Genomic DNA, 23,346 nt, shown 5'->3' on the forward strand with positions numbered 1-23,346 from the left:
TCAGACTTCAGACTTATTTGGGCCATGAACCCTCGTGCCCAAAACTATGGGGCTTATTTGAATCCACCACAATCTTTCTTCCATATTTCATTTACGATCCATGATTCAAAAAATTTATGTTATTTTATTTACGCCACGAACATGGAATCAAACGCCACCATCCAAACATCGAGAAAACAAATAAAAGAACCAAATCCCTCATATGAATCATGATGAAGCGGTAGACGCCATTACTGTTAATTCAGACAATTAATTGTTCATATTCATGCATGATGCTGTGCATTTTTTCTAATCTTCAGTGATCACCTCCCCCTTAGAAAACAAACGAGGAAATCCTATTTTTATATATATATATATATATATATATATTTTAAGGGAAAATAATGGAAAGTTATGCATGGTTGAATGAAAACTGACGATTGGTCGAAAAACAAGGAACAATATTCTCCCATAACCGTGTCAGCGAGTGGGAGGTAGGAGGAGGGGGAGGAAACGTGGTGTACGGCCCTAACTCTAACCAGGTGGCCCCACCGCCACCACGTACAAACTGAACCACCACTGACGAGAGCATAATTGCGTTGGGGTTGGTCGGCCATATACCCATCGTAATCGCGCCGCATACTGCAGTGGGCAGTGGCTTGCTTTGCTCAGAATTCACAGGTGCAATTTCCTAACAACATTTAACCATCCATCTCCATTGGAGGAGGTTTTGCTTGCCCTTGCTACCAAAATTTACATCCATTCATAACACAAATAAGGAAATATACATATACATACATGGCATGACATGCATCCATACATACAGTCCCCAATTTTTCCGCTTTGATAATGTAACCACACACACAGAGATCGGAGCCAGAGACACACAGAGAGTAAAAAACAAATTGAAATCAAGCTCAACGTACAAACAAACTGAGATTAATGCACAAAAGCTGCGAATATAAAAACTAAAAATTGATTCATATATTCATCATGTAATGAGAAATAAAGCTCAACATAAGTTTGAAACTGAACCCTAGCTAGCTAATTAAATCATGTCTTTTCATCTAATACCATAACTTTGCCCAGCTGCTACATATGCTAGCTAGCACAACTTTTCTAAATTTCTGTAGCTAATTTCTCAACCAAAAACAGAAATAAAAGAGACCACTTTTCCATTTTCGATAGCTTTCAACATCCAAGCTCCAACCACACTCACCCACCAAGATAACAAGTTTTTGAAATGAGCTTGAAAATAGAAGAAGAGTAGAGAGAAAGATTGACAGAGATGCAAGGAGTGAGCACCGTACGTTCCTATATATATATGAGTAGCTGTGAGAGCGATGACCGTGGATAAACTGATTATAGGCGGAGGGAGAGGTCAAGGCTGTGAGTGTGGTCATGAGGAGCGACGGCATTCTGAGGATGAAGATGATAGTGATGGGTAGGAGGTGCAGGTGAGAGAGGTTGAGGCTGAGGGGGGATACCTTCAGTGGGGCCACGAAGGGGAAGGGGAAGAGGAAGAGGAAGAGAGGAAGTGGAGGAGGCGGTGATGAGGTGGTGGTTAGTGAGGTCGACCCCCCAACAAAAAGGTGGTGGTTGGTTGTCCTGCTGCTGCTGCTGCATAATATTATGCTTCATATCCATGTCCATAAAGAAGCTGCTGCTATAACTGTTGCTGCTCATGTTGGGTACGGCTGGTGGGTCAAGAAGCCGTGGCTGCTGCTGCTGGTGATTCTGGGCCTGGTGAAATACTTGATATTGATGAGGCGGAAAATGCTGAAAAGGGTCATCATCATGATGCTGAATCTGGTCATGAGGATGATGGTGTGGCACATTCAACGGCAAATGATGATGAGAAGGAGGAGGAGGAGGTGGTGGTGGTGGTGGTGGGACATTCAAGGGCGCATGGTGGTGAGGAGAGTAGGTGGGGCCGGAGGGGTAGCTGCCGCCGGCTACAACTGATCTGCGAGCAGCGGCTCTCTCTCGCTTGTGGGCGTTCTGGTGTCCTCCAAGTGCTTGAGAGGTGTAAAACTGGCGGGAACAATAGCGGCATGGGAACAGGCGATTTGGTCCACCCGATAAGGAAGAACCAGCGTGGCCAGTGGCTGCCTGATGTTGGGACCTTTTATTTGTGGGCATGCCCATGGGTTCTCTTGGTGTTGGTGAAGATGATGGTGATGAGATGAGTGGGGATGTTAGATTCATAGGAGAGGAAGAAGAAATATGATGAAGTGGGTTCTTCTGGTCTAGGAAGTCATGATATATCCCTTCGTCTGCCTTCATTGTTGATTCAGCTGATAATATAATTAATTACCAGTTGCAGAGGCAGGCCAGAGTCTGAGAGAGACGCTGGCTACTTGTTGTGAGACAGAGAAAGAGAGAAAGAGAGAGAGTCTGAGAGAGATGAGGGTTATGGCGAGAGGGTTTTAGGTGTGGCCAGCTAAAGGTATATATATATAGAGAGAGAGAGAGAGGGAGAGAGGGAGAGAGAGGGAATAAATGCAGACAAGGTGCTGAGGCCATTTGTCTCTAGTGATTACAAAAACTGTTGCAGCAGCAGGGAAGGGATTGGATTGGAGGCTACGTCTTTGAGCCAAATGACGGAATTACCCTCCGTCGTACAGATAAGGATGTCATTGGCATTGGGTGCTAGTTAATTTTCCTATTTTTACACAGCCCACCTAAAACTTCAAGTAGAAGAATATAATACGTTCACGTGTACGGTGGTATATAAAGAAGAAGAAAAAGAAATGAAAAAGAGTTGAAATTGTGCAAGTGATGGATGGATGAGTTGAATAGTGCTAGCTAGGTACGTAGTTACAGATGGGTGTTTTAAGTAACTAGTGTAGTATGTAGAAGCAATCAATGCAGCTATATATATATATTATATTACTACCATTACCCAAACTCATCACAACAATGATCAACTCAAGTTACACTGAACAAGCTAGCTAGCTGCCTTAGCTATAGCTACCATTGATAAGTGTTACGGTTTTCTTAAGCAACAAATCGGAAAATATATATAAATTGGAAAGAGATGCAGGTGAAAAGGGCAGAATAGGAAATGAACTAATTAATGAAAATAGTGGGCGAAATAGGAATACACATATATAACCATATATGTGATGTGGGAAGGAAGAGAATAGAGAATCAAAATGGAGGATGGATGTTGATTGTTTATTTCAAAGGGCAACAACTTCAACTCATCAGTGTGAGTGTGAGTGTGAGTGTGAGTGTGAGTGTGAGTGGTGCCACTACTACTACTACTAATTAATTCATTAATTACTCATCCCTTTTCATTTCTTCACTGCACTGAATCACTCTTATCTTATCTTTTGATGTCAATCTCTCTCTCTCTCTCTCTCTCTCTCTCTCTCTCTCTCTCTTAATTTTGACAGCAAGTGCAGTGCAGTCCGGCAGCAGGTACAAGCAGCAAGCTAAGCAAAGCAAAGCACCATCAGCATGGGACTGACGACGACTATGGTAGTATGGTATATAGCTAAAGGCTAAACTATACCTATAATATTAATAGCTTCGCTCAACCCTCAAGGGAGGCGACGTCAGTCAGACCCCTCCTAGGCGTCCGTACATATACGCCCAATGCAAGGCACCCACGTCTATCTATTCAACTTTTGTTTTTTTGTTTTCCATTGCTGGAAGTTAAAAAAGCTCATGAGAGAGAGAGAGAGAGAGAGAGAGAGAGAGAGATTCTATCTCTCATATGATATGCATATATTTGTATATTTAATACCAAGGGGAAGGGCCTCGTCAACTAATGTGATGGTTGTGAGCGAGTGACGTGTTTAATGTGTATGGCGTTGTACCTACATATGATCCGACTAATGGTTAAACGTCCATCAGGCTCCAACCAGCCCTCCCAGAGTCCCAGTGAAGAAGAGGCTAGGCTAAGCTAATTCTAATTTTATTACTCATTTAATTTCTAACCCTAAACCCAAAATGTTGTTCTTCCTCAATGAGTTTAGGAGCTTATTCATAACCCCCTTTCCCCTCTAATATATAATGATGGGATGGGAAGTCTGTTTTCGTCACTTCCCAAACATGCCAATTGCATGCAGCGCAGATAGCTGCCTGCCTGCCACTTGTACCAATACAATACATACATTTGTCTCTGTCCGTGTCTCGGTGGGCTTATTCTTTCCAGGTGTCATGTTGCCAATAGTCCTTCATTTTAACCATGTACAATCAATCTACAATCACAAATTCACTCAGATGTGCACTTCACAGACGAAACCCAACGACATCAAATTATACCAAAAAGAAGTAAGAACCCAGCGTCAAATCAATAGTGTAAACCTAGGAGATTTTAAAATGGGAATTACTTTCCTCTATCTCTATCTCTATAAAAGAGAGGAACAAAGGAAGGGCACAAATGGAAAATCACACAAATTTATATACACCCAACCCAAGTTCCAACCAACAAAACGCTATAAACAGAAATTGCTGAGACACCCCACAACAACTCGATCCTGCTTTGCTCTCTGTCTCTACCTTTTTATGGGCTCTACCTACATATAAAATAAGCCTAATGCCCGGCCCAGCCTTCACACCTAAGTCAATTTCATTCATTTTTACTAGTCACTAACTAAGATCCATCACCACCAACAGTTGACAAACAATGAAGGCTAAACGAAATTGAACCCAATTCAACCTTTATTTTTCATCTGTACAAGGTAGAACTTACACAGGGTTAATGCCATTTGAGATGAAATGACCAACGAAACATATGCGAGAATATGTACACACAAGGCAGATAACTAAATAAATAAATAAAAAAGGATAATGAAAAGATATTTTGTGAGCTCAATTAGACGTTTCAGTTGATGACAAAGTATTTCGGATCATCTGGGAAATGGTATTCCACGTTCAACTGCCATTAAACAACCAAAGAAAAGACACAGCCTAGTTAGCTCAGGCAACATATATCGCAACACAATAGAGACATAGAGAGATGCATGACCAACTATAAATATTTACACGTACCTTCCCCTCATCAGCGTCTGAGTGGCGTTGGGGGAACACAACCCTCAAGTCATTGTATAAGTAGAATCTGCGCTCCCCATCCATGTCTAATCCCGTTCTTTCTGGTGTAGATAGGGGATCTGATTTGCATCTCTGAACCGACCTAGAACATTTTTTAGGAAAAGGGCATATGAAACGGAGATGAAGTGCATAGCGAAGACCACCATTACTATTTTGATTTACCCTCGAACAACCATGTACTTGTTTCCTGTCAGTTTCATGGCAGCCATCAACCCAGTTGCGCTCCTTCCCATTACTGCTTGGGTACTCATCATCATTAAAGCTCTTCTCAACAGTGAACGAACGAGTGCATACCCTTCCTGTTTTAGGGGATAACTTGGACATATCCCCCTCATCGATTGAATCCACTAAATCAGAGCACTCACTTCTAATTTCGGTTTTCTGATCTACAGATCTTCTTGTTTGCACAACGTCTACTCCAGCTGGATCCTTTAATTCCTTATTGTCTATGACTTTTGCATGTAAATCAGTCTTCCCTTGTTTTGACTGTGTAGCAGTTGGGCTACATGAAGCTAAGGTGACCTTCTGGCGCAAGAAGGTCTACTTTGATGTGAACAGATATGAAAAGATATTGAACAAAATGAACAATTAATTAGCCACAGGAACATGGTATATCATAAGCAACATAACAAACATAATTTTGAAGTCCATAACTTTCCCATTCATCGCATTTATAACAACCAAAATCTTTTGAAAAGCTAACCAATAACTGCAGCTTAAAGACGATATCATTTGAAAGTTGAGATTTACTATTAAGCATGCACGGTATAAAGTTAGAAAAATATATCTCCATATATGTGTATTTATGAATGGATTTAAAGTGAGATTCTAGACAATGATCATCAACTTAAGTTCTAAGTTGCACAGTTGTTCCCCTTGGATGTACGACCAAAACTCTCTGCTATAAAATACTATGATCTTATAGTAAATTTTTCAAAAAATTGCATTTAACACAAAATTTGCTAGTGTTATCAATATGGTGGCAACAAGATACTGTAAGGGGAGTTCAGCTGACCACACGCAACTTACTTTGGTACCAGCTGGCATGTCACTTAAATCGTAGTTGCAAAGGAAAGTATGAATAGGTGTCTTCTCTGGATTGCTTAGAACCTGCATAAAGCAAGTACAGAGAGATTAATTTAATGACTAACAAAAATTGCCGATCGCAACGTAACATGCTACACAAAGTGAGCAATTTCAACAAATTTTGAAAGAGAAGAAACAAAATACCAGTTGTATACGGCCCTTCACAGGAATGCGCAGGCGGCTTGTTACAATCTGGGAACCATCATTGCTAAGGCCTCGTTTCAGCTTTTGTCCTCCACTCCTATTCAATGCAGAATTTCCCGCAAGGTGTATGGATGCACAATACAATAAATAGCAGTCTCCTTCTACACTAGTTACCGAAAAAGGAAGCTTCTGTGATTGTGGAGAAAAGTTTCCCCCAGTGATGCTTAGTACAGCCAGAAAACCATCGATTCTCTACATAGTATAAAATTCCAGCAGTTATAACATTGCAATAATGAACAATGCACAGGATTACTTACACAACAGAAATATTCACACTAACCTGGCTGGGTTTCCCTGATAAGAATCGACCAGACAGTAGAGATTCTTCAAATGAACCAACCAGGGATCTCCGAACAGGAAGTCCACTCAAACTTCTAACAAATCTCATGCATTGGGACCCTTGGGACAAAGAATAACTTACGCCAGTACCATTTTCTAGAGAAGATGGATGGAAGTCCTTCTGAAAAATATCAACATCTTCAAATAATTTACTAGCAATCCTAAACTCCCCTACTTCAGGGGAAAATAGAATGTCTGGATCAGACTTGTCAAGTGTTTGTTTTACATTCCTTAAGGTTGAATGACAATCCTCCAACTCTTTGTTAGAAGTCCTGCAGCCCCCTACGGTTTTAAATCTTTCAGACAACTTGGGGCCAAGAGGTGACAACGAATGCGAAGGCGAGATCACTTCTCGTGGAGATATGAATATTGCCCCACTCTGGGCTTTTGCATTAGTCAACTCTCTCAAAAGTCTAGGTGAAGATGAATAACTATTATGAGGTAGGGGATCCTTGTTTTCCAGCAAAGGGCCATCGGTGAAAATAACGGATTCCATACTACTAATATCATGTGGCATGTTCTTCTGCTCCAAGCAACTAGATAGAGACCAAGTTGGCATTGTAAAGTGATTTTTGCTCCCAACATTTGCTTTCTTATAATCATGTGCAATAGATGCACTGAAATTTTCACTCACAGTAGGAGAATTTGTTTGAGAATTTCTGCAACCAATGTCTAAATGATCACCTTTAAACTGATCTGGAAAAAGCATACCAGTCAATGGTGACGACAACCGCTTCCTGACTAGTGATCCACTGTTCACAACATCATTAGTTGTAACATTAACTGCAGAAGAAGAGTGAACATGACCAGATAAAACACCCTTGGAGCCATCATTTAGAGAACTTGTTCCACTTGATTCAAATCCTACAATCCTAGAAGCAGGGGTCTGAATATTCCGCCCATTTTTCGGAGTGATCTGACCAGATTTATCAACAGAACCAATTGTCAAACCATGAACATTGTTGGTAACTTCTGTGGTCCTTCTCAAACTAAATGAATCATCAGGGAACCTTGAAAATTCCAGAGAGGCTCTTGTCTGGTAATCTCCTAAAGAGGAGCATAATGGGTTTCCCCCCATTCGACTTGCAGTCCCACCATGCATCCCATCCATATCACACGTGCTCATACTAGAAAACCGAGGCGGGCTTTGTAAAAACGAGCCCAGAGATGCAGCTAGTACTTCCTCAGAAGTTCCAGTCGAGGGAACTTGAGGCAATCCCATGTCCAATTTTCACAGGAACTAATTCCTAACTCTTTTATTTTTATTTTGTTTTCTTTTTAGGATGGGGGTTGAGGGAATAGTATCAGATCAGTTCATCAACTAACAGAGCTGTTATTTCTAATCCAAAAAAAAAAAAAAAAAGTGAAAATCCAACTTCTTATGCCATCAGTATAACTGATACACACCTAAATTTCTCCCTTCAATTGAAAATATAACCGCTCTGCCGAAGCAACTACTAGGTACCTACCAAAGGCAGCCAGAATTCAAACATTTGAGTTACCACTCTCTCCAAAGACATATTGAAGCGCATTGAAGTACTGTGAAGATCACAAGTAGCACAGATCTTCAGACCTCCAAACCAGCAAGTAATGAAACTCATATAATTCATGATTTCCTAAAGAATCAGTACGTACGCCTGAAACAATATTGACATGAATTAGTTTTTAAAGATTAAACCATTTCGAAAAAGACGAACATGAGAAAAATATGAGTTTACATTATCAAAAGTTGAGCCAATTGATTCCAACAATTCCAACAGATCAAATGCACATACACAACAATATACAAACACTTATCGCATAGCAAATTTTGTGTAGTCGATCTAAGACATATTAAACAAGCGTCCAAGCATAATCAACCATTGATCTGAGGAAGAAGTATAAGTGGTATAGAAGAGGTTTACTAGAAAACAAGTATCAACAAGAAAGTACAGAAGGGTTTACTTGGTAGGGCTCACATTCAGCCCATCCCCTCCTGCATCATCCACTTGGAAGCAACTTAGACTACGATTTTGGACCAAGAGCAAGAGTAAACAAAATCTAAGCAGAAGGAAACTTAGTCTGGCATAATGGAAGCTTATGATCATATAGGATTATGAAAAGCAGACAGAGAAGGTCATTTGACTCATTTTACTAATAACATATTCTTATAAACAAGGCAGATAGGTGATGAAGATAAAACCAGAATCCGATAGAACACCGATTATGAGTAGACGCACCAAGAAAAGCTGTGATCAAACAATCAAGCAGGTGAATCATCTCAAAAAATCTTTCATGCAAACTGATGAGAAATCAGATCCTATAATGAATAACAGCGATGATGATGTTAATGTTTGTGAACGGGGATGCGGTTGAAAAAGAAGAAAAAGAAAGAGGAAGAGGTAGGGTTTGGTAGGGAGCGCGAGAGAGGATTGAAGAAAAGGATTGAAGGGTTTGGAGTTTGCGGTTGTAGGCAGACAGAGTCTGAGGGAGGGAGGGAGGCCCAGTTTATAATCCCAAAATACGAGCATCATCACCATTTCCATTTCCATTTCTTTTTCTCGGCTGTAATTTTCAAAACCAATTAATATTAAAACACGCATATAATCCATCCGCACCATTGCGCTCGCTCTAATCTCTCTCTCTCCACTCCTCCTTTTTTAAGTTTTTTTCTTTATTTTTATTTTTTGTAACTTTACCACGCTTTCAGCCCATTCTCTCCCTCACTGTTTCAAAAAATCTTTACCTGCCTTTCACTTTCTCTGTCCTTCGGGCGGGACCACCAGCGAGAGTCAGTATTTGTATTTGCCTACCCTAGCAAGTGTCCTACAGAGAAAAACTTCCCTATTTCCGTTTTTTGTTTTATCGTCTTTCTCACTATTTTCTCTCTTTTACTCAACAAAATAATTACGTAAAAATCACTTTGCTTCATCTTTTTTTTTTTAATCTTAAAAAATGGAAATTTTGATTTCAAATCTCCAAACCAATGGGGATTCAGTTTCTTGATCCGCGAGATGCATGTCTTTTTATTTCTTTTGAATAATTTTTTGAAAAAAAGGCGATCGAATTTTATTTCTCTGAATAATTAAAAATATAAGATTTCAAATTTGTGAATTTCGGGTAATTAACGAGTTACAAGGCAGAACATTACGTTATCCCAAGAATCCATCAATTAGTTTCGTTATCACATTCAATTGATTTGCTTGAGATAATTACCCACAAATCCACATAAATTTATTTACAGTTAGCAGAGGCCTACAAAGCCAGGCATAGCATGTTTGCCTTATCTTCAACGTGAAGGCCCATCCCATTAAGTTCCCTTTATCATTCAAATAAGTCAAAAAGAATACACCAAATGGGAAGAAGAAAAAAAATGCCATTGAATGGGTCCAATAGAATAGATACACGGTACGCCATTAATAGCCGTTTCTTCTGATATCAATTTTTTTTCTTAATTATTATTTTTATTTGGCTTCGAAAGGAAGGTGTACTTTATCATCATCATGTTCGGAGATGTTATCAATTTGCCAGATTAATAAAGAGTGTTCAAATTCAATGGCAACAATCATTTCGCATGGAGGGCAAATTTACAATCAAATATTATATAAAAGCTTCTGCTCCAAGCTTAACGTGGCAACCAATTCTCGTTGACACATGTAAACTAAGTGTGCTCAATTATTCAGTACCTCATCCACTTATCCTGCCTCGTTCTCTGCTAATTCAATTGTTTTTTCCTTCCAGTTTCAGAAAAGACGAGAAAAGCTGTTTTACGTACACCAATGTGTCAATGTATCAATGTATCAGTACACCAAATTCTAATCCACTGTGCAGCCTACACAAGGCATGCACAAAACCTCAGCCTGCAACCCGCAAATTAAGGGTTGGAGCAGAAAGTGGTTCCAAGTGATGAAAATGCCGCCCTATACCATCTCGAACGTTAAAAAGGCCTTGCTGCTGCTTCCATCATCTTCTTTACTCTAGTCAGTTTTTCTATCTCCTTGAGAACCTGAATTCACATAGAGCAAAGAATCCAAGGGTTTGTCTCCTTAAATTAGTTTGCTTTAATTTTCAGATAATCGTACGCATTTCAAAACTAGCCTCCTTACCTCCAAAGCCATGTCTTCAGTGGTTACATCACCAAACTCATCATAACTTAATTTACAAGCTAGTTCTGCTGGGACAAAACGATGGTTAGAACCATTGAGGAAACATAATTGAGTACATTAAAAACAAGAAAAGGTCACGGAGATATACTTTCAACGGAAATCGTTGCATCAGCTGTTTCATATCCACCTCTGACCTCTTCATATGAAGTACTTAGGTGAGTCAAAACCTGGTTATCATACATCAAAAGTGTCAATTATCTGGAAGACACAGCTGCGCAACAGGGGTTTCTTTTTCCCCCCTCCCCCCCACGCAATTAAATGGTGTAGTCAATTTACTTTCCTTCTGAGGACAAAGAAGCACGTTGTATACAGTTATAATTTTGAGGAGGAAGAGTTGACCTCTGGATAAGATGCTGAAGCAGATAGGTTGAATGCAGGAAGCTGACTTTGATCTTCGATCACCCCCCTCGCAACCAAGTCTACAGGTATATCAATCCATATGGAGATCCCATATCTCAGAAGAGCCCTATATATGTTCTGAAGTGAGTCAAAATTGCACAGCTAGCATTAACCATGATAAATATATCAATAATAATATCAGCAAAGAGTTCTTTGATAATCCTACAGATTAGTTGAACTCTGAACCGCACCATCTCCAGCACAAACCACCAATCGACCCATGGATGATAATTGCTTCAATACTTCAGTCTGCAGAAACATGTCAATTTAGATATGCATAAAACGAACCAAATAATCTGCATCGATAAGTCAGCAATCCAATTTTCAGAATATGTTTCATGAGAGCTCTAGTGTTGGCCTCAGGCAGCTTCGTCAGCCACAGATACTTCGTTTACTTGGAGTAATAACAAGTGAACTTCTATTCAAAGTATGGTGTGAGAAAACAACAAATATGTCGAAAACTATCACCTCAGACTCATGAAAACCATTCTTGTCAGTCTCCCTTAGAGATTTGGCAGCAGATTCACCGCCAGCAGCTTCCTCAACCAAACTATCACTGGTTATAGAAGAACACAAATTACAGGTTCAGCTGATACATCTAGAGCAAAGAAGCTTATCCTGATCTTTAAAATATATAGCATATATAGGTACCTGTCAAAGTAATAATACCGTAACACATTGGCTAGGAGTTTCCCCAAACTAGTTTTTATGGAGCTCTTCATGCCTTTCCGCCAAAAAGGAGAGGATATGGGTAAGTACAGACTGGATCATCACAAGATTTGAGTATTGAATGCTTTACAATACAAAGCATTAAGTAATACTTACCCACAAGAAATATGGAAGTTCCTTTGAGTTCGGGGGATATATCCATTGCCTTCTTCTGAATTAAAACTGAACAGTTACAATCAGCACTTTAAACCAGAAGCAAATGAATTAGTTTTGAAAATTCAACCGGCCTAGAATAATAGTCTACCCGTGATCATCATAAAACACGAGCAAATCCATGAAGCCCCTTTTGGTTTTCATAGAAAGTTGAAAGAGAGGGAAAAAGGGAAACCCAAATTTTAGCCCTGTTAATTGGCATGGGCTTCCATGTCTTGTCAAATCTTATTGTTTCCAAGAGAATGAGAGATCTCACCTTCAAAGCAACAGAGGGGTCAGCTACAGAAACCTTGGTTGCTGAACCTTTAAACAAGACATAGTCAGAAAAGAGATGAGTCGTGAGTGTCAGGATTTGAAAAAGGATCGCAGTAGAAATTAATATCAAGTAATTACAAATCAAATCAAACTGACCAACGCCAGAACAGAAGCAATTATCAAACACTTGGCATGCGTGAAAGCATAAAATCATAAATTCATGGAAAGATGGAAAATCCAAGAAAAATTATATAATAGAAAGGGTAAGAGAAGAACTGACTGGAATTGCTGCCATCGGAGGCAGAGCATGACGCTGCGATGGGTTTTCGGAAGCGGGTGCGAGATATAATGGGAAATGAGGAGGTCCTTGTTATCTCACGGCTGCTTGAGAAACTCGAAGCCACCACTTGAGATTGAAAGTGGAGGAAGGGAGTTTGGAATGGGAGCTTAGAGCAAGAGGAATGGAGGAGGGTCCTTGTTATCCCCATGGCTCACTGTCACTGGCTTTGCTTGTTTCACCGCTTGCTTCCTTCCTCGATGGTACACTCAGGAGACTCGGAAGGGAAGGGATTATAAGGCGTTGAGTTGTTAACGACTTAAACAGTCATGTAACTGTCAAAAACTGTCATTTCCTTATCCCCCCAGGAGACTGAGAAGATGACACGTTGGTTTTAAACATCTTGAAAAACGACGCCGTCTCCTTACTTATAACGCTAGAAGTCGACGCTCTGCAGAACAGACCGTCAGGTGCAAACCACATACGTTTGAAATGGGTTAGATTAAGTTTGGGCCGACTTATAAAGTCCATTCTAGTTCATTTTAAAAATAAATATAAAAAACAGTCTTGGAGATCAAAGAAGTGGTATTTTCTACCAACGATCAACACACGCCACTGGTGATTTGTCATGGGATGGGACATCTAACAAAATTCTTCATTTGAAGATATATATGATACATCGTGAAGACACAATTTCCGTAGAGTTTAGTTCTCAACTTCTCATCATAAGCAACAACAAAGGGTAAAGGAAAAGGTTGAGATGAGAAACTAAACAATACACCCAACCAACATATTTACAAACCCGTACTCTGTACCTAACATGAAAACAATGAGACCCAAAACAATCTTAAGGGCAAACCTAAAAAATTCACTGCTTCACCCAATCTTTATGATATCAGCTCCCACCTGCATCCACTGAAGATGTTCAAAATTAGAATTACCAAAAATGATCAATTGGCTGTGATGGTGAAGATGAAGGACTGAACTGTTCCCACATCCGACACCCATCATATATACACGGCCATGCAGGAGCAATTTAATTCTAAGAATAACAAGGGAACACCAACTGGTGAGGAAATACTGAAAATGGAATGCTCACCTCGGATGGGACTAGAGTGCGAGGCCACTTCAGAAACAGTTGATACTGGTTTCAGGTTTGATAGGGAAATTGGCGTCAACGGAGGTGAAGCAACTTCTTCAGCCTTGCCTGGAACTTGAGGAGACTCCAAATGTCTTGCTACATGCAATGCCATTGCTCTTTGATTGCTTGAAGGTATGGAGAAGCTTCTAGGGACAACCAATGGTGGAGGAGTAGGAAGAGGAGATGCCATGTTTGATGTCACTGAAGGGATTTTATTAGGCACGTTAAATTCTTGATTTCTCAAGACCAGGGGAGCAGAGTGACCAACAAATCCAGAAGACTTTGTTGGTTTCACACCAAAACTACCTGGGGGTCTAGGAAGCTCATGAAGCTCACTTATCTTGGGTGAAGAAACAAGGGGAGGTGAAGCACTTGGGGATACTTTTGGAGATGAAGGTTGGGGATTTGGTAAACGAGACAGCATTCCAGAAACTAGTTGAGGTAGTTCACTTGATGCAATGGGACCACTAGCATATAACACAGGCTTTGTCGATGATGACTTACTAGTTATTGGACCAGAGAAAGCATGTCTCTTAATCTTTTTGGTATCAGATGCATTAAACGTATCAAGCTGTGGAAGTGTAAGTCCCTCCAGCGGAGGAGGTAGTTGGGTGGAGGTATTATTACTGTTGCTCTCTTTTTGTACCAACTGAGCTTTTAAGAAAGTCGGTCCTGACAGGTTATCATCACCAGAATCCTTTTCTTCCAATGGGGAAGAGTGCCATAAGTTGTGGGTTCGTCCACTTGGCCTTGTGACTGGAACCATGCTGCTTGTTCTTGAAGAAATCAAACCCTTTGCATCAATAGGAGTGGGCAGCACATATGTATTAGACTTCCGTGCAGTTGATGCTTGCAGTTGTCTAGCTTTTTCAGCTGGATCAAACTTCTTCTCTGCAAAAATTGGGGCCGAGTGGCTGCCTATTCTAGGTTCTCTACTCGAGACCCTCAGATCCCATTGATTTTTATCCAGATTTATCTGCAAGGAAAAAAAATTATGAATACAATATTTGAAATTCAGGGACTAACATTCATGCTTTTGAAGTTTGGTTTCAAATCTACCAATCAAAAGGCAATGAAATCATACATCTGCATGTTCCACTCTTGAAGCTTGAGGAGACAAAAGTCCCACTTCATCAACCTGAAAAATAAGCCAGCAGATCATAAGAACAAAAATACAACATGACAACGAAATTCAAATCACCAAAAAGGTTCACAATATCCGCACTATGTCTAACAACAATTGAAACCACCACCAGCAGTGGCACTTGCTTTGACTGAACGACCAAGCTGATTGATAGTTGGGTGGATTTAGGTAGGTTACATTTTAACATCTTAAACAGAGATAGTATAGCACCTCGTCAATTAACACAAATTGCTAATTACATTACACACTCACCTCCATTGAATTCCTTGATGCAGAGGTGATATCAATCCCCTGCTTGCTTGATCTGTAGTTAAAACTCAATTCTACATCTTCATTAGAATCGTTGCTATTCTCACCATTATCCTCGCCATTATCCTCACCATCATCCCCACCATCATCTTCAAGTCCACTGAATTGATATTCAATATGTTGCTCCTCTGTAATAAATCTAACATGCGGCTCAACAGCCTCAAGTGATTTAAGTCCTTTCCGGAAGAAATTCAACTGATTCAAAGAACAAACAAAGAACAAGAATGCTAACTTTGCATCAAACTAACAAAAGAACGTGAGGTATTGAAGTTTTAATGTTGGTTCGACAGATAAAGAAAACCTGAGCAGCATGGTGACGAGTTGCCTGTGTTAGAAGACTTCGGGCCTGTCCTTGCTTCAGAGACTTCAATCGGAAAACACATAATGTAGCCTCCTCGTCGTATTCATCATGAGCCACTTGCAATTGCTGCAAAGAAAAATGTTCACCCTTCCCACGTTTTGACCTTCCTTTTTCTTTCTGTTGTGCCACCATGTATTCATACACATCTCTGAAGATTACGCAACAAACCAAATTCAGAAGAAATTCACTTCAATTAAGTAAAAATAGTTAAAAGAGAACAGAATAGACCTTTTTTCGTCGCATTGTCGTTTCATTTCCTGCATCAGATAACAAGAAAGGACAATCAGTGATACACAAGCAAAGGAAATGAGATCTCGACAAAGGGAACACCTCTAAGGTTCAAAAAGGTAGGTGTGGTTTGCGTTGGACTTTTAAAGCCTACATCTTCACGATATGATTACAGGTTAAAGTTTTCAAAAAACTAATTGCCAAGCCTGCACCTAGCACATGGCATATTATTCTCAGACTGCTGTTTTTTTTCCTTTTTCTTGGCATGCCTAACCTATTATTCTCAGACTGCTGTTAAATGGTGCCTTATGTGCTAGTAAAAGGAGTAGGGATTTTTCTTATATTAAAAAAGGGTAACGATTTTGTGCAAGTGTGAATGCCACAGGCACTGGAAATTCCTTCTGATTTGTAATACAGCTACAGCACCTAATAATCAAATTACAGCAGAAACCTCTAGGATAGAAACATGTATAATAGCTGCAGGCGATTAAGGTTTTATTGAAAAAGCATCTGAAAGGTAATCAGTAAATAAGAGAATCCACAAGAGCAAACCTCGACTGTTCGAAGTTCATTGAGAAGAGACTCTGATGGGTTTGTAATTGTCAAAAATATATGAGAGCGCTGCAGTAAAGAAAACAATTAGTTAATGCGAGGTTAAGGTGAAGGAATTGCAATGAAAGAAAATTATTTTAAAAAATGGCATGCTGTGCGCAAAACAACAGTAGGAACTCACATAGCTATCAACAAGTTTTTGAAGTTCAAACTGCACCTTACCAAGCATCAGAAAAACTTTGCCTGCATTTCAATTAAAGTACAAGGCATATGTAATTTAAAATCCTCAAAATCCAAATTCATGATAATACAAATATTTGGTGTTCGACTCCAGAAAAATTATTTTGCTTCTGATAATCTTAGCTATGGGAGAATAAAAAGAAGACTGATGGTTTACCCACTTCCTTCTAAGAGAAACAAAAAAAACAAAAAAAAAACCAGGGTCATATACTTTGATTGACTTACCACTCTCTTCATCATCGTGCAATGCAGTTTTCTCCAGTAGACAAGCACCCATTTCACGCAGTGACTCTGAGAACTCTGAAAGTGCAGATCAAGTCAAATGGAAGCAATCTGTATTTATACGGACTCAAGAGTATATGGCATCCAATTGATCATCTTAAAGTTAAATCTCATAAAGTTATCATTTGGAATTCCAATAAGTTCATATGATTTGCAAATACACCCAAGAATTCAGCACTAGCCATTTTTGTTTTCATCTCCTCAGAGAATATCCAACCATTTTAGAATAAGCTCTCAAATTTGCAATGATTGGTAGTTGAATGTGATATTAGCTAAGAAGCTGACCCTATTAGTGCGTTCTTGGAGGAGTAAGGCATGACTTTTCTTCTTATCAAGCTTTCATGTGGGGGTGATAATATGTTAAAAGTGGTGTGTCATGTACGAAGATATAACTTTTTGTCATTGTGAAACACAATTTGCAGATGAAGTAAACAAACTTGGACACACCAAATTTCCTTTATTGAAAAAAATGTGATATCTAACTAAAAGATTAAACTAATGTACAAATGAAATTAAGCAGAGTATTTACCATATGCGCTGTTCGCTGTAGCAGCAGCTGCAGAAAGTAAGCCATCATAGCAATTTCTCATATCTTGCATGTCCTGGAAAAATGTACAAATCAAAAGAGTAATACCTTATCAACTAAATTGATAAGAATCCCGTAATTAACAGTACTGTTTACCACCTACAACAAAGTTACAAACGTTCTTTTTGAACTCTTTAGTTAAGTTAGAAATATAAAGTTTCCGGATCCCTAAGTCCTTCATAATCATATCCGGCGTGCCAAGTAGTTCAATTCACAGTCAAATTAATCATCTGTCTGTTTACTGAGGCGAAGATCCAGTATTTTTCAAGAGCCCTAAAAAAGTTCAAAGCATTTATTTTTTTTCAATTCCGGAATGAATACTATATGAAGTTATTTTTCTCAAATAAACATAGAAAGGTCCAAATTCGCTTTTGAAGCTCGAGGAGTATTCAGCTTAGTCAAAGTTCCTAAGACAACAACTTAGACATAACAAGCAAAGTTCGAGCACAGTATAAAACTTGAAATTAATTGACAAGAAAAAGAAAAAGAGTACCTGAGCAGCCTGAGCGAGCTCATCGACCTGAGCCAAAGGTTGAACGTCTCTCTTATCTTTGGCATCGTTTCTGTGCAGTTCGAATCTCCGAAGCATACCAAGCGAAGACTTCATTTCCTTAAAACCCTATCGCAATGACCGAAACAAAGACTCAGAGCGACTCAGAGTGTCGAAAATCAAATCCTTTCTTGTCTCAAAGACGCTCGGCTCCAAATCTACGAAACGAGGACTGAGATTAATTCGAAAGCTGCCACGACATTGAAGAAGGAGAAGACCAAGGAGAAAGAGGTAAAAGCTTGGTGGATCATTCAAAACGACTCGTAGCAGATCAACGAAGAAAGAGAGAGAAACCGAGAAAGATAGGTGAGGAAATGAAATGAGAAAACAAGAAGAAAATGAGCAAAGGGGGAAAATGGGATCATTCCCACGTCATTTACCAAAGTGAAAAAGCGCGCACTGACAAAGCGACACGTATCCTGATGGGCAATTCGGTAATCTGAGTGCTCGAAGGAGTAGCTTCAAGACTTCAAGCATCAGAGAAATGCTTCTATAAAACGGAAATAGTACTATTTTGCTCTTCTGCCTAATTAGGGTTATGACACACCTAATAATATTTTCACATGACATAATATTATTAGTAGGAAATAACAAACCGGTGCAACTAAGTTTTCTCCCAGCATTGGGTCGTGGCATTGGAGGGGGAAAAATATAGTAGGCGTCTATCTAGGGGAGGAGATCTGCTGGAGTATGACGTGGCGACGAAACAGTGGTTGCTGAAAATGACATTGACAGAAGCGGATGACGGTCAAAGTCAGATATTGCTGACAAGGAAGAAGCGGTTCTAGAACGAAAACTATCTTACTTTGACCAAGCCGGTGGGTGGGTCAGATCCACACACCTCCACTGATCTGAAATTATCTGTTTTGCCCCCGACTTTGGTTGAAATCCCTTGCAAGACAAGGAGCAGTATTTTAGTGTAAATAATAATGTAGGTAATTTGGGTTCCAGCGTACTGTAAAATCTAATTCGTAGAATTGTATTATATTATTGACCACAACTTGGAGATGAGAGAGGTGGTAGGGTTTCCATTACTCACATGTCTAATTAATTTCATCTTTGTGTTGTGAAACATGTAAATTATTATATAACGAGTAATAAATAAGCAAATAATTATCTTTCATGCATAATTAATTGTGAAACAAAGGTCACTTATGATGTGAGTTTAGTTAATTCCTTTTGATTGACAAGAAGCAACGGAATATGGTGGTAAATTCCATCACACACACACACACACACATATATATATAGGAAGGACTAACAAGAGGACTTATGGGCATGATGCTTGGTGCACATGATATGGTCGCACAAGTCATTCTTTTCTAATCCAAAATTAATGAGGGTTTATAACTTATCTACCATCGTCAAATCATCAAGGACATTTTAGATAACTTGTAATTACGTACAAATGAACTTAACTATCCTCTCGTTAAAAAACTAGAAGGGAGAGAGAGAGGGGTAATACAATGATTGAGAAGGTAAGGCTAAAATTGAGATTGGCCTTCTCCCACTACTGAGGAAGCCTTTTGAAGACACAAATTTAATTGGTCTTTGTTCAAATTTAATTATCTTTTTTCATTTATACTGCGGTTTGGTTTGAAGTTAATTATAGGATAATAATATACAAGGAGAGGAGCGACGGTGAGAAATAAATATGAAAGCGATATGTGGAAGATATTATTGTTGTTTGAATAAAGACTTTCGTGGGTCAAAATTCAAAAAAGGCATGTTATACGTTTCTTGAAGCATAAGCGAGAGGAAAGAGACCAAGGGACGAAAGATGAAGCTGTCATTTTCAAAAAGCAGCTAGCCGCCTTTTGAAGCACAACCTGAGCCCTGAGACTCAGATCATACGTAACGTTGTCTTCCTTAGGATAGGACACAAAGCCAGCCACAGGTCGGTGCAAACATAATAAGTAACAGAAAGCTTCCGCGCACATCCTAATTCAATCATGGAAAAGATAATTGTATTGTATCCGCGCACATCTTAATTAGTAATCTCCATATGAAACAATTGTATGTACATTATACATATATATATATATATATACACATGCATGCATGAATCATGTATTTTATAGCCGGATTGCAACTATATGCATGCATGAATCATGTATTTTATAGCCGGATTGCAACTATATATACATGGAGAGTAAGGCATGTTAATGATCAATTGAGGTAAAAATGGGAGAAAAGATACGTTAAACGTACATATTATATATTATATGTTGCATGTTAAATATACATGTATGATGTACGGAAAGGGAAGGGAGATTGAAAAAATGAGGAAATTGAACAAATGAAGGAAAGAAAGCCTCTTTGTGTTTTGTGTCAATAGATCCTATATATAATCGATATGATCTACTCTCATGAGGCTGCTGTAATTAATTAATTTTCAGCAGCAACCAGTTTTGAGGGATTTTGTTGAGAGGGTGATGAGATTGGACTGTTGTGGTGGTGCCAATTGGAGACGCTTAAGTAGGATCTTAGTCTTGATTGCTTGCCTAACACACCCCTAATTCCTGATGATCTCGATCCTTTGCTCTCTTTTTTCACTAATTCATCAGCTTCTGATATTCTCTGTTGCTGCGCAACGTAATAATTATAAACAATATTAAGCTAATTAATATTCATCAATTAATCAAATGTATTTGGCTAGCTAGACAAGAACTTTGAATTATTACCTTGTTGGTATTCTGAGATTCCGCCCATGTCTCTGATTTGTTGATCTCATGATCATTAGCATCACCTTCAAAGAAAAGACAACCTCACAGATTATACAAATTGTTTGATTAGCTAATTCATGCAAAGAATTTGTGAGGCAAGGCAACTCACCGCTAAAGAAGAATTTGTTAGGGGTATGATGCCTTGATGAGTCTTGATCAGAGTCAATGAAATAATCCCTAAAACTGGGGGATCGTGGACAATGAATGAAGCTATCCTCCCTGTCACTGCTAGAGAGCATTTGTTCATCATAGCCATCATCATCAGAATATTGGCGGCCTCCCTTCCCTAACCCTAGGCCTGCATGTGCATGTGCATGTGCATGTGGGTGCCCCTCCTTTATTCTACCCTCCTCTTTGACCACCTTCTCCACCCGCCCTGATCTCTCTTTCTCCTTCATCATCATGTCATCCTCCTCGCCATAGTCATGCATGCCCCGTTCTGGATCCTTGCCAATATTATAATTATTAGATTCACAAGCAGAAGAAGTAGTTAGGTGGTCATGCTGATGATGTTGATGAGCGTTAGCCCCCAACTTGGAAATGCCGCAACCCATGGATATCCGAAGGAAACTATAGATGGATATGCACAACAAGGAAGAGGAGGACAGACATGAATAGGGAAGAAGAGATTATCAAAACCAGATGGAGAGGTTGGGAGGGAGAGCGATCATTAATTCGATCAGCAGCCTCTCAGATAAATAAATATATATAATGAATCAAAATTAATAATTAACGTGAGTTTAAAGTGTCGATGGATTGCTCTGTCCAATATTGTGAAGAGGAAATTAGAAACAAATTAAGAAAATTCAATTTGGATAGGAGTATTGAAATGAGGGAACCAACGAGTGTTGCGGGATTAGCTTCATAATTAACCATCAACCCTGCACTGCACTTGATAATTCTGTTTCACCAACCCACACCATACGTAGCACGTACGTGCTTGCTCCTGCTGTTATGTTTTTAATTCTATATAATTAAGCTGTTAATTAACAACCCTCCTTTTGTTTTGTAGTATGTTTGATGGGCCTGGGAGTTATGGATTAATTCAGGGCCTAGAGCTAGAGCTAGGTCCGCTTAATCAATCTTGCTTCTATTGGGCCTCTGGCTCCAGGAGAAGCTAGCTTCAGGGTCAGGGTAGTTGCTTCTGAGTTGCCATACAGTGCGGTGCACCCTCCCTTGACAAGTTGACACAAATCTCTTACAAAGGGAATTAAGTAAATTTAGGTCTTAGGCACGAAAAAAGCCAAAGAATAACGGGCATTTGATTTGAACAATATTTCTTGTGGAAATTAAAGTACGGCCCTACCACAAACAATGACTAATTATTAATTAAAGCCGATTCACATCACAGATCACAGAGACAGACAAAATGTAAGAAAAGAAAGTCAGCATTCTACGCCACTAAGCTAACTCATCCACATGCATCTGTTAATCCTTTGCTTTATTACTTTTCTTCCTTTAAATGAGTGTCGTGGAGAATTGAACTAGGTAACCTTGGATAACAAACATCATTCATAATACTTTTCCCTATTTCTATTTGGGTAGGGAGACATGACTTGATCGATGTAATTAACATAATTATTATAACTCACCAAGCCAACCAATCTTATTCTCAACCTCAACCTCCCGTTTTAATTGTGCTTTGATCCTTTCTCCCAGGCTCTGAGGCTCTGAGGCTCTGAGGCTCCAGCACAACACAACCAACACCCTTGTTTAATTAATTAATATTATATATACAATCATCATATTAATTAATTGGATGCCACTGAAATTGTGAAGAAGGCAGAATCTTTTTGGTTTTTAATTCCAATTATATTAAAAAGTCATCGTGATTCCATTCCATAACTCGATCGAAGCATATTTATTTCAATATTATATTAATTGGGGTATTGAATTGAAACATGGATCATGCGAGTGCGACTCACCTCGCATGTGCTGTGCACTGCAGCAGTATACTGTATAATAGTGTGGTGTGGGTGCTCTCTCTCTCTCTCTCTCTCTCTCTCTGTTCTGCCTGCCACCACCATCGATATCTTTCTGTGTATTTTTATGCGAATCATGATTAGATATAGATAATACAGAACAGAATTGAAGAACCTCTTTTTCCCTCAGCTTTCTGCCCAACAAAAGGAAAGGTAAAAAAACACTTTAACCATCCATGTATGTGTCTTTGGATGCCTCTTTTTGGTGGTACTAATTGTTGCTTTCATAGCAATCAATGGACAACAAGCTTTACATGCATAAAAGTATAGCCATCATCATATATATGCATGTAACATTTGCCAGTTGTTTTTTTATTAGTCTGGGTCATATCTTTTGTCTCAAAAATCATTTGCCTTTTCATAAGGAAGGAAACAAAAGCTTCAAGATTTACTCAGAAACAATGAATGCCATATATATATATATATATATATATATATATGCATTCCTCTTTCCCTCTCACTATGATATATAATCATATGTCCCAAATACATACATATGGTATGGTGAATTATCTGATGAACCCAATAAAGCAAGGTAAGGTAGGGAAACAAGAATATAATTATTAATTAAACCCACAACGCTTCTTTTTTTCTTTGTTTTTTTTTGGGTGAAGC

The 23,346-nt window shown here is 39.1% G+C and overlaps 5 protein-coding genes across 7 annotated transcripts; all 5 read right to left on the minus strand.

The window, feature by feature from the left end:
• Window positions 1-1,019: 1,019 nt before the first annotated feature.
• KNU (C2H2 and C2HC zinc fingers superfamily protein) lies at window positions 1,020-2,404 on the minus strand. Its single transcript, XM_008232967.2, has one exon. It carries the CDS (start codon window positions 2,263-2,265, stop codon window positions 1,342-1,344), a length of 924 nt encoding a protein of 307 aa, XP_008231189.2. The 5' UTR covers window positions 2,266-2,404; the 3' UTR covers window positions 1,020-1,341.
• Window positions 2,405-4,635: 2,231 nt separating this feature from the next.
• LOC103330287 (meiosis chromosome segregation family protein) lies at window positions 4,636-9,229 on the minus strand. 2 transcript variants are annotated; one of them, XM_008232831.2, is made up of 6 exons: window positions 8,892-9,229; window positions 6,614-8,309; window positions 6,274-6,525; window positions 6,073-6,153; window positions 4,984-5,583; window positions 4,636-4,870 (listed from the first exon to the last, which is right to left on the minus strand). In XM_008232831.2, exons 2-6 carry the CDS (start codon window positions 7,892-7,894, stop codon window positions 4,817-4,819), a joined length of 2,268 nt encoding a protein of 755 aa, XP_008231053.2. In that variant the 5' UTR covers window positions 7,895-8,309; window positions 8,892-9,229; the 3' UTR covers window positions 4,636-4,816. The 2 variants fall into 2 exon arrangements, with proteins under 2 accessions (XP_008231053.2, XP_008231054.2); XM_008232832.3 differs by having other exon boundaries at window positions 8,617-9,229.
• Window positions 9,230-10,196: 967 nt separating this feature from the next.
• On the minus strand, window positions 10,197-13,010 carry SKL1 (shikimate kinase like 1). The gene is made up of 10 exons (XM_008232833.3): window positions 12,634-13,010; window positions 12,355-12,401; window positions 12,042-12,096; window positions 11,868-11,940; window positions 11,685-11,772; window positions 11,383-11,465; window positions 11,157-11,283; window positions 10,906-10,984; window positions 10,758-10,822; window positions 10,197-10,657 (listed from the first exon to the last, which is right to left on the minus strand). Exons 1-10 carry the CDS (start codon window positions 12,839-12,841, stop codon window positions 10,589-10,591), a joined length of 894 nt encoding a protein of 297 aa, XP_008231055.2. The 5' UTR covers window positions 12,842-13,010; the 3' UTR covers window positions 10,197-10,588.
• A 263-nt stretch (window positions 13,011-13,273) lies between these two features.
• LOC103330289 (uncharacterized protein At2g33490) lies at window positions 13,274-18,362 on the minus strand. 2 transcript variants are annotated; one of them, XM_008232837.3, is made up of 11 exons: window positions 17,967-18,362; window positions 17,417-17,489; window positions 16,831-16,905; window positions 16,547-16,608; window positions 16,366-16,434; window positions 15,814-15,842; window positions 15,526-15,733; window positions 15,168-15,419; window positions 14,856-14,909; window positions 13,730-14,747; window positions 13,274-13,536 (listed from the first exon to the last, which is right to left on the minus strand). In XM_008232837.3, exons 1-11 carry the CDS (start codon window positions 18,078-18,080, stop codon window positions 13,526-13,528), a joined length of 1,965 nt encoding a protein of 654 aa, XP_008231059.1. In that variant the 5' UTR covers window positions 18,081-18,362; the 3' UTR covers window positions 13,274-13,525. The 2 variants fall into 2 exon arrangements, with proteins under 2 accessions (XP_008231059.1, XP_008231057.1); XM_008232835.2 differs by having other exon boundaries at window positions 13,274-13,545.
• Window positions 18,363-20,165: 1,803 nt separating this feature from the next.
• Window positions 20,166-21,489, minus strand: LOC103330291 (uncharacterized). Its single transcript, XM_008232838.3, has 3 exons — window positions 20,859-21,489; window positions 20,708-20,772; window positions 20,166-20,609 (listed from the first exon to the last, which is right to left on the minus strand). The coding sequence occupies exons 1-3, from the start codon at window positions 21,301-21,303 to the stop codon at window positions 20,412-20,414; spliced, it is 708 nt and encodes a 235-aa protein (XP_008231060.1). The 5' UTR covers window positions 21,304-21,489; the 3' UTR covers window positions 20,166-20,411.
• Between the last annotated feature and the right edge of the window lie 1,857 nt (window positions 21,490-23,346).

The sequence above is a fragment of the Prunus mume genome, linkage group LG4 (assembly GCF_029339155.1).
Source record: "Prunus mume cultivar Tortuosa linkage group LG4, ASM2933915v1, whole genome shotgun sequence".
In the NCBI taxonomy this organism is placed as follows: Eukaryota; Viridiplantae; Streptophyta; class Magnoliopsida; order Rosales; family Rosaceae; genus Prunus; species Prunus mume.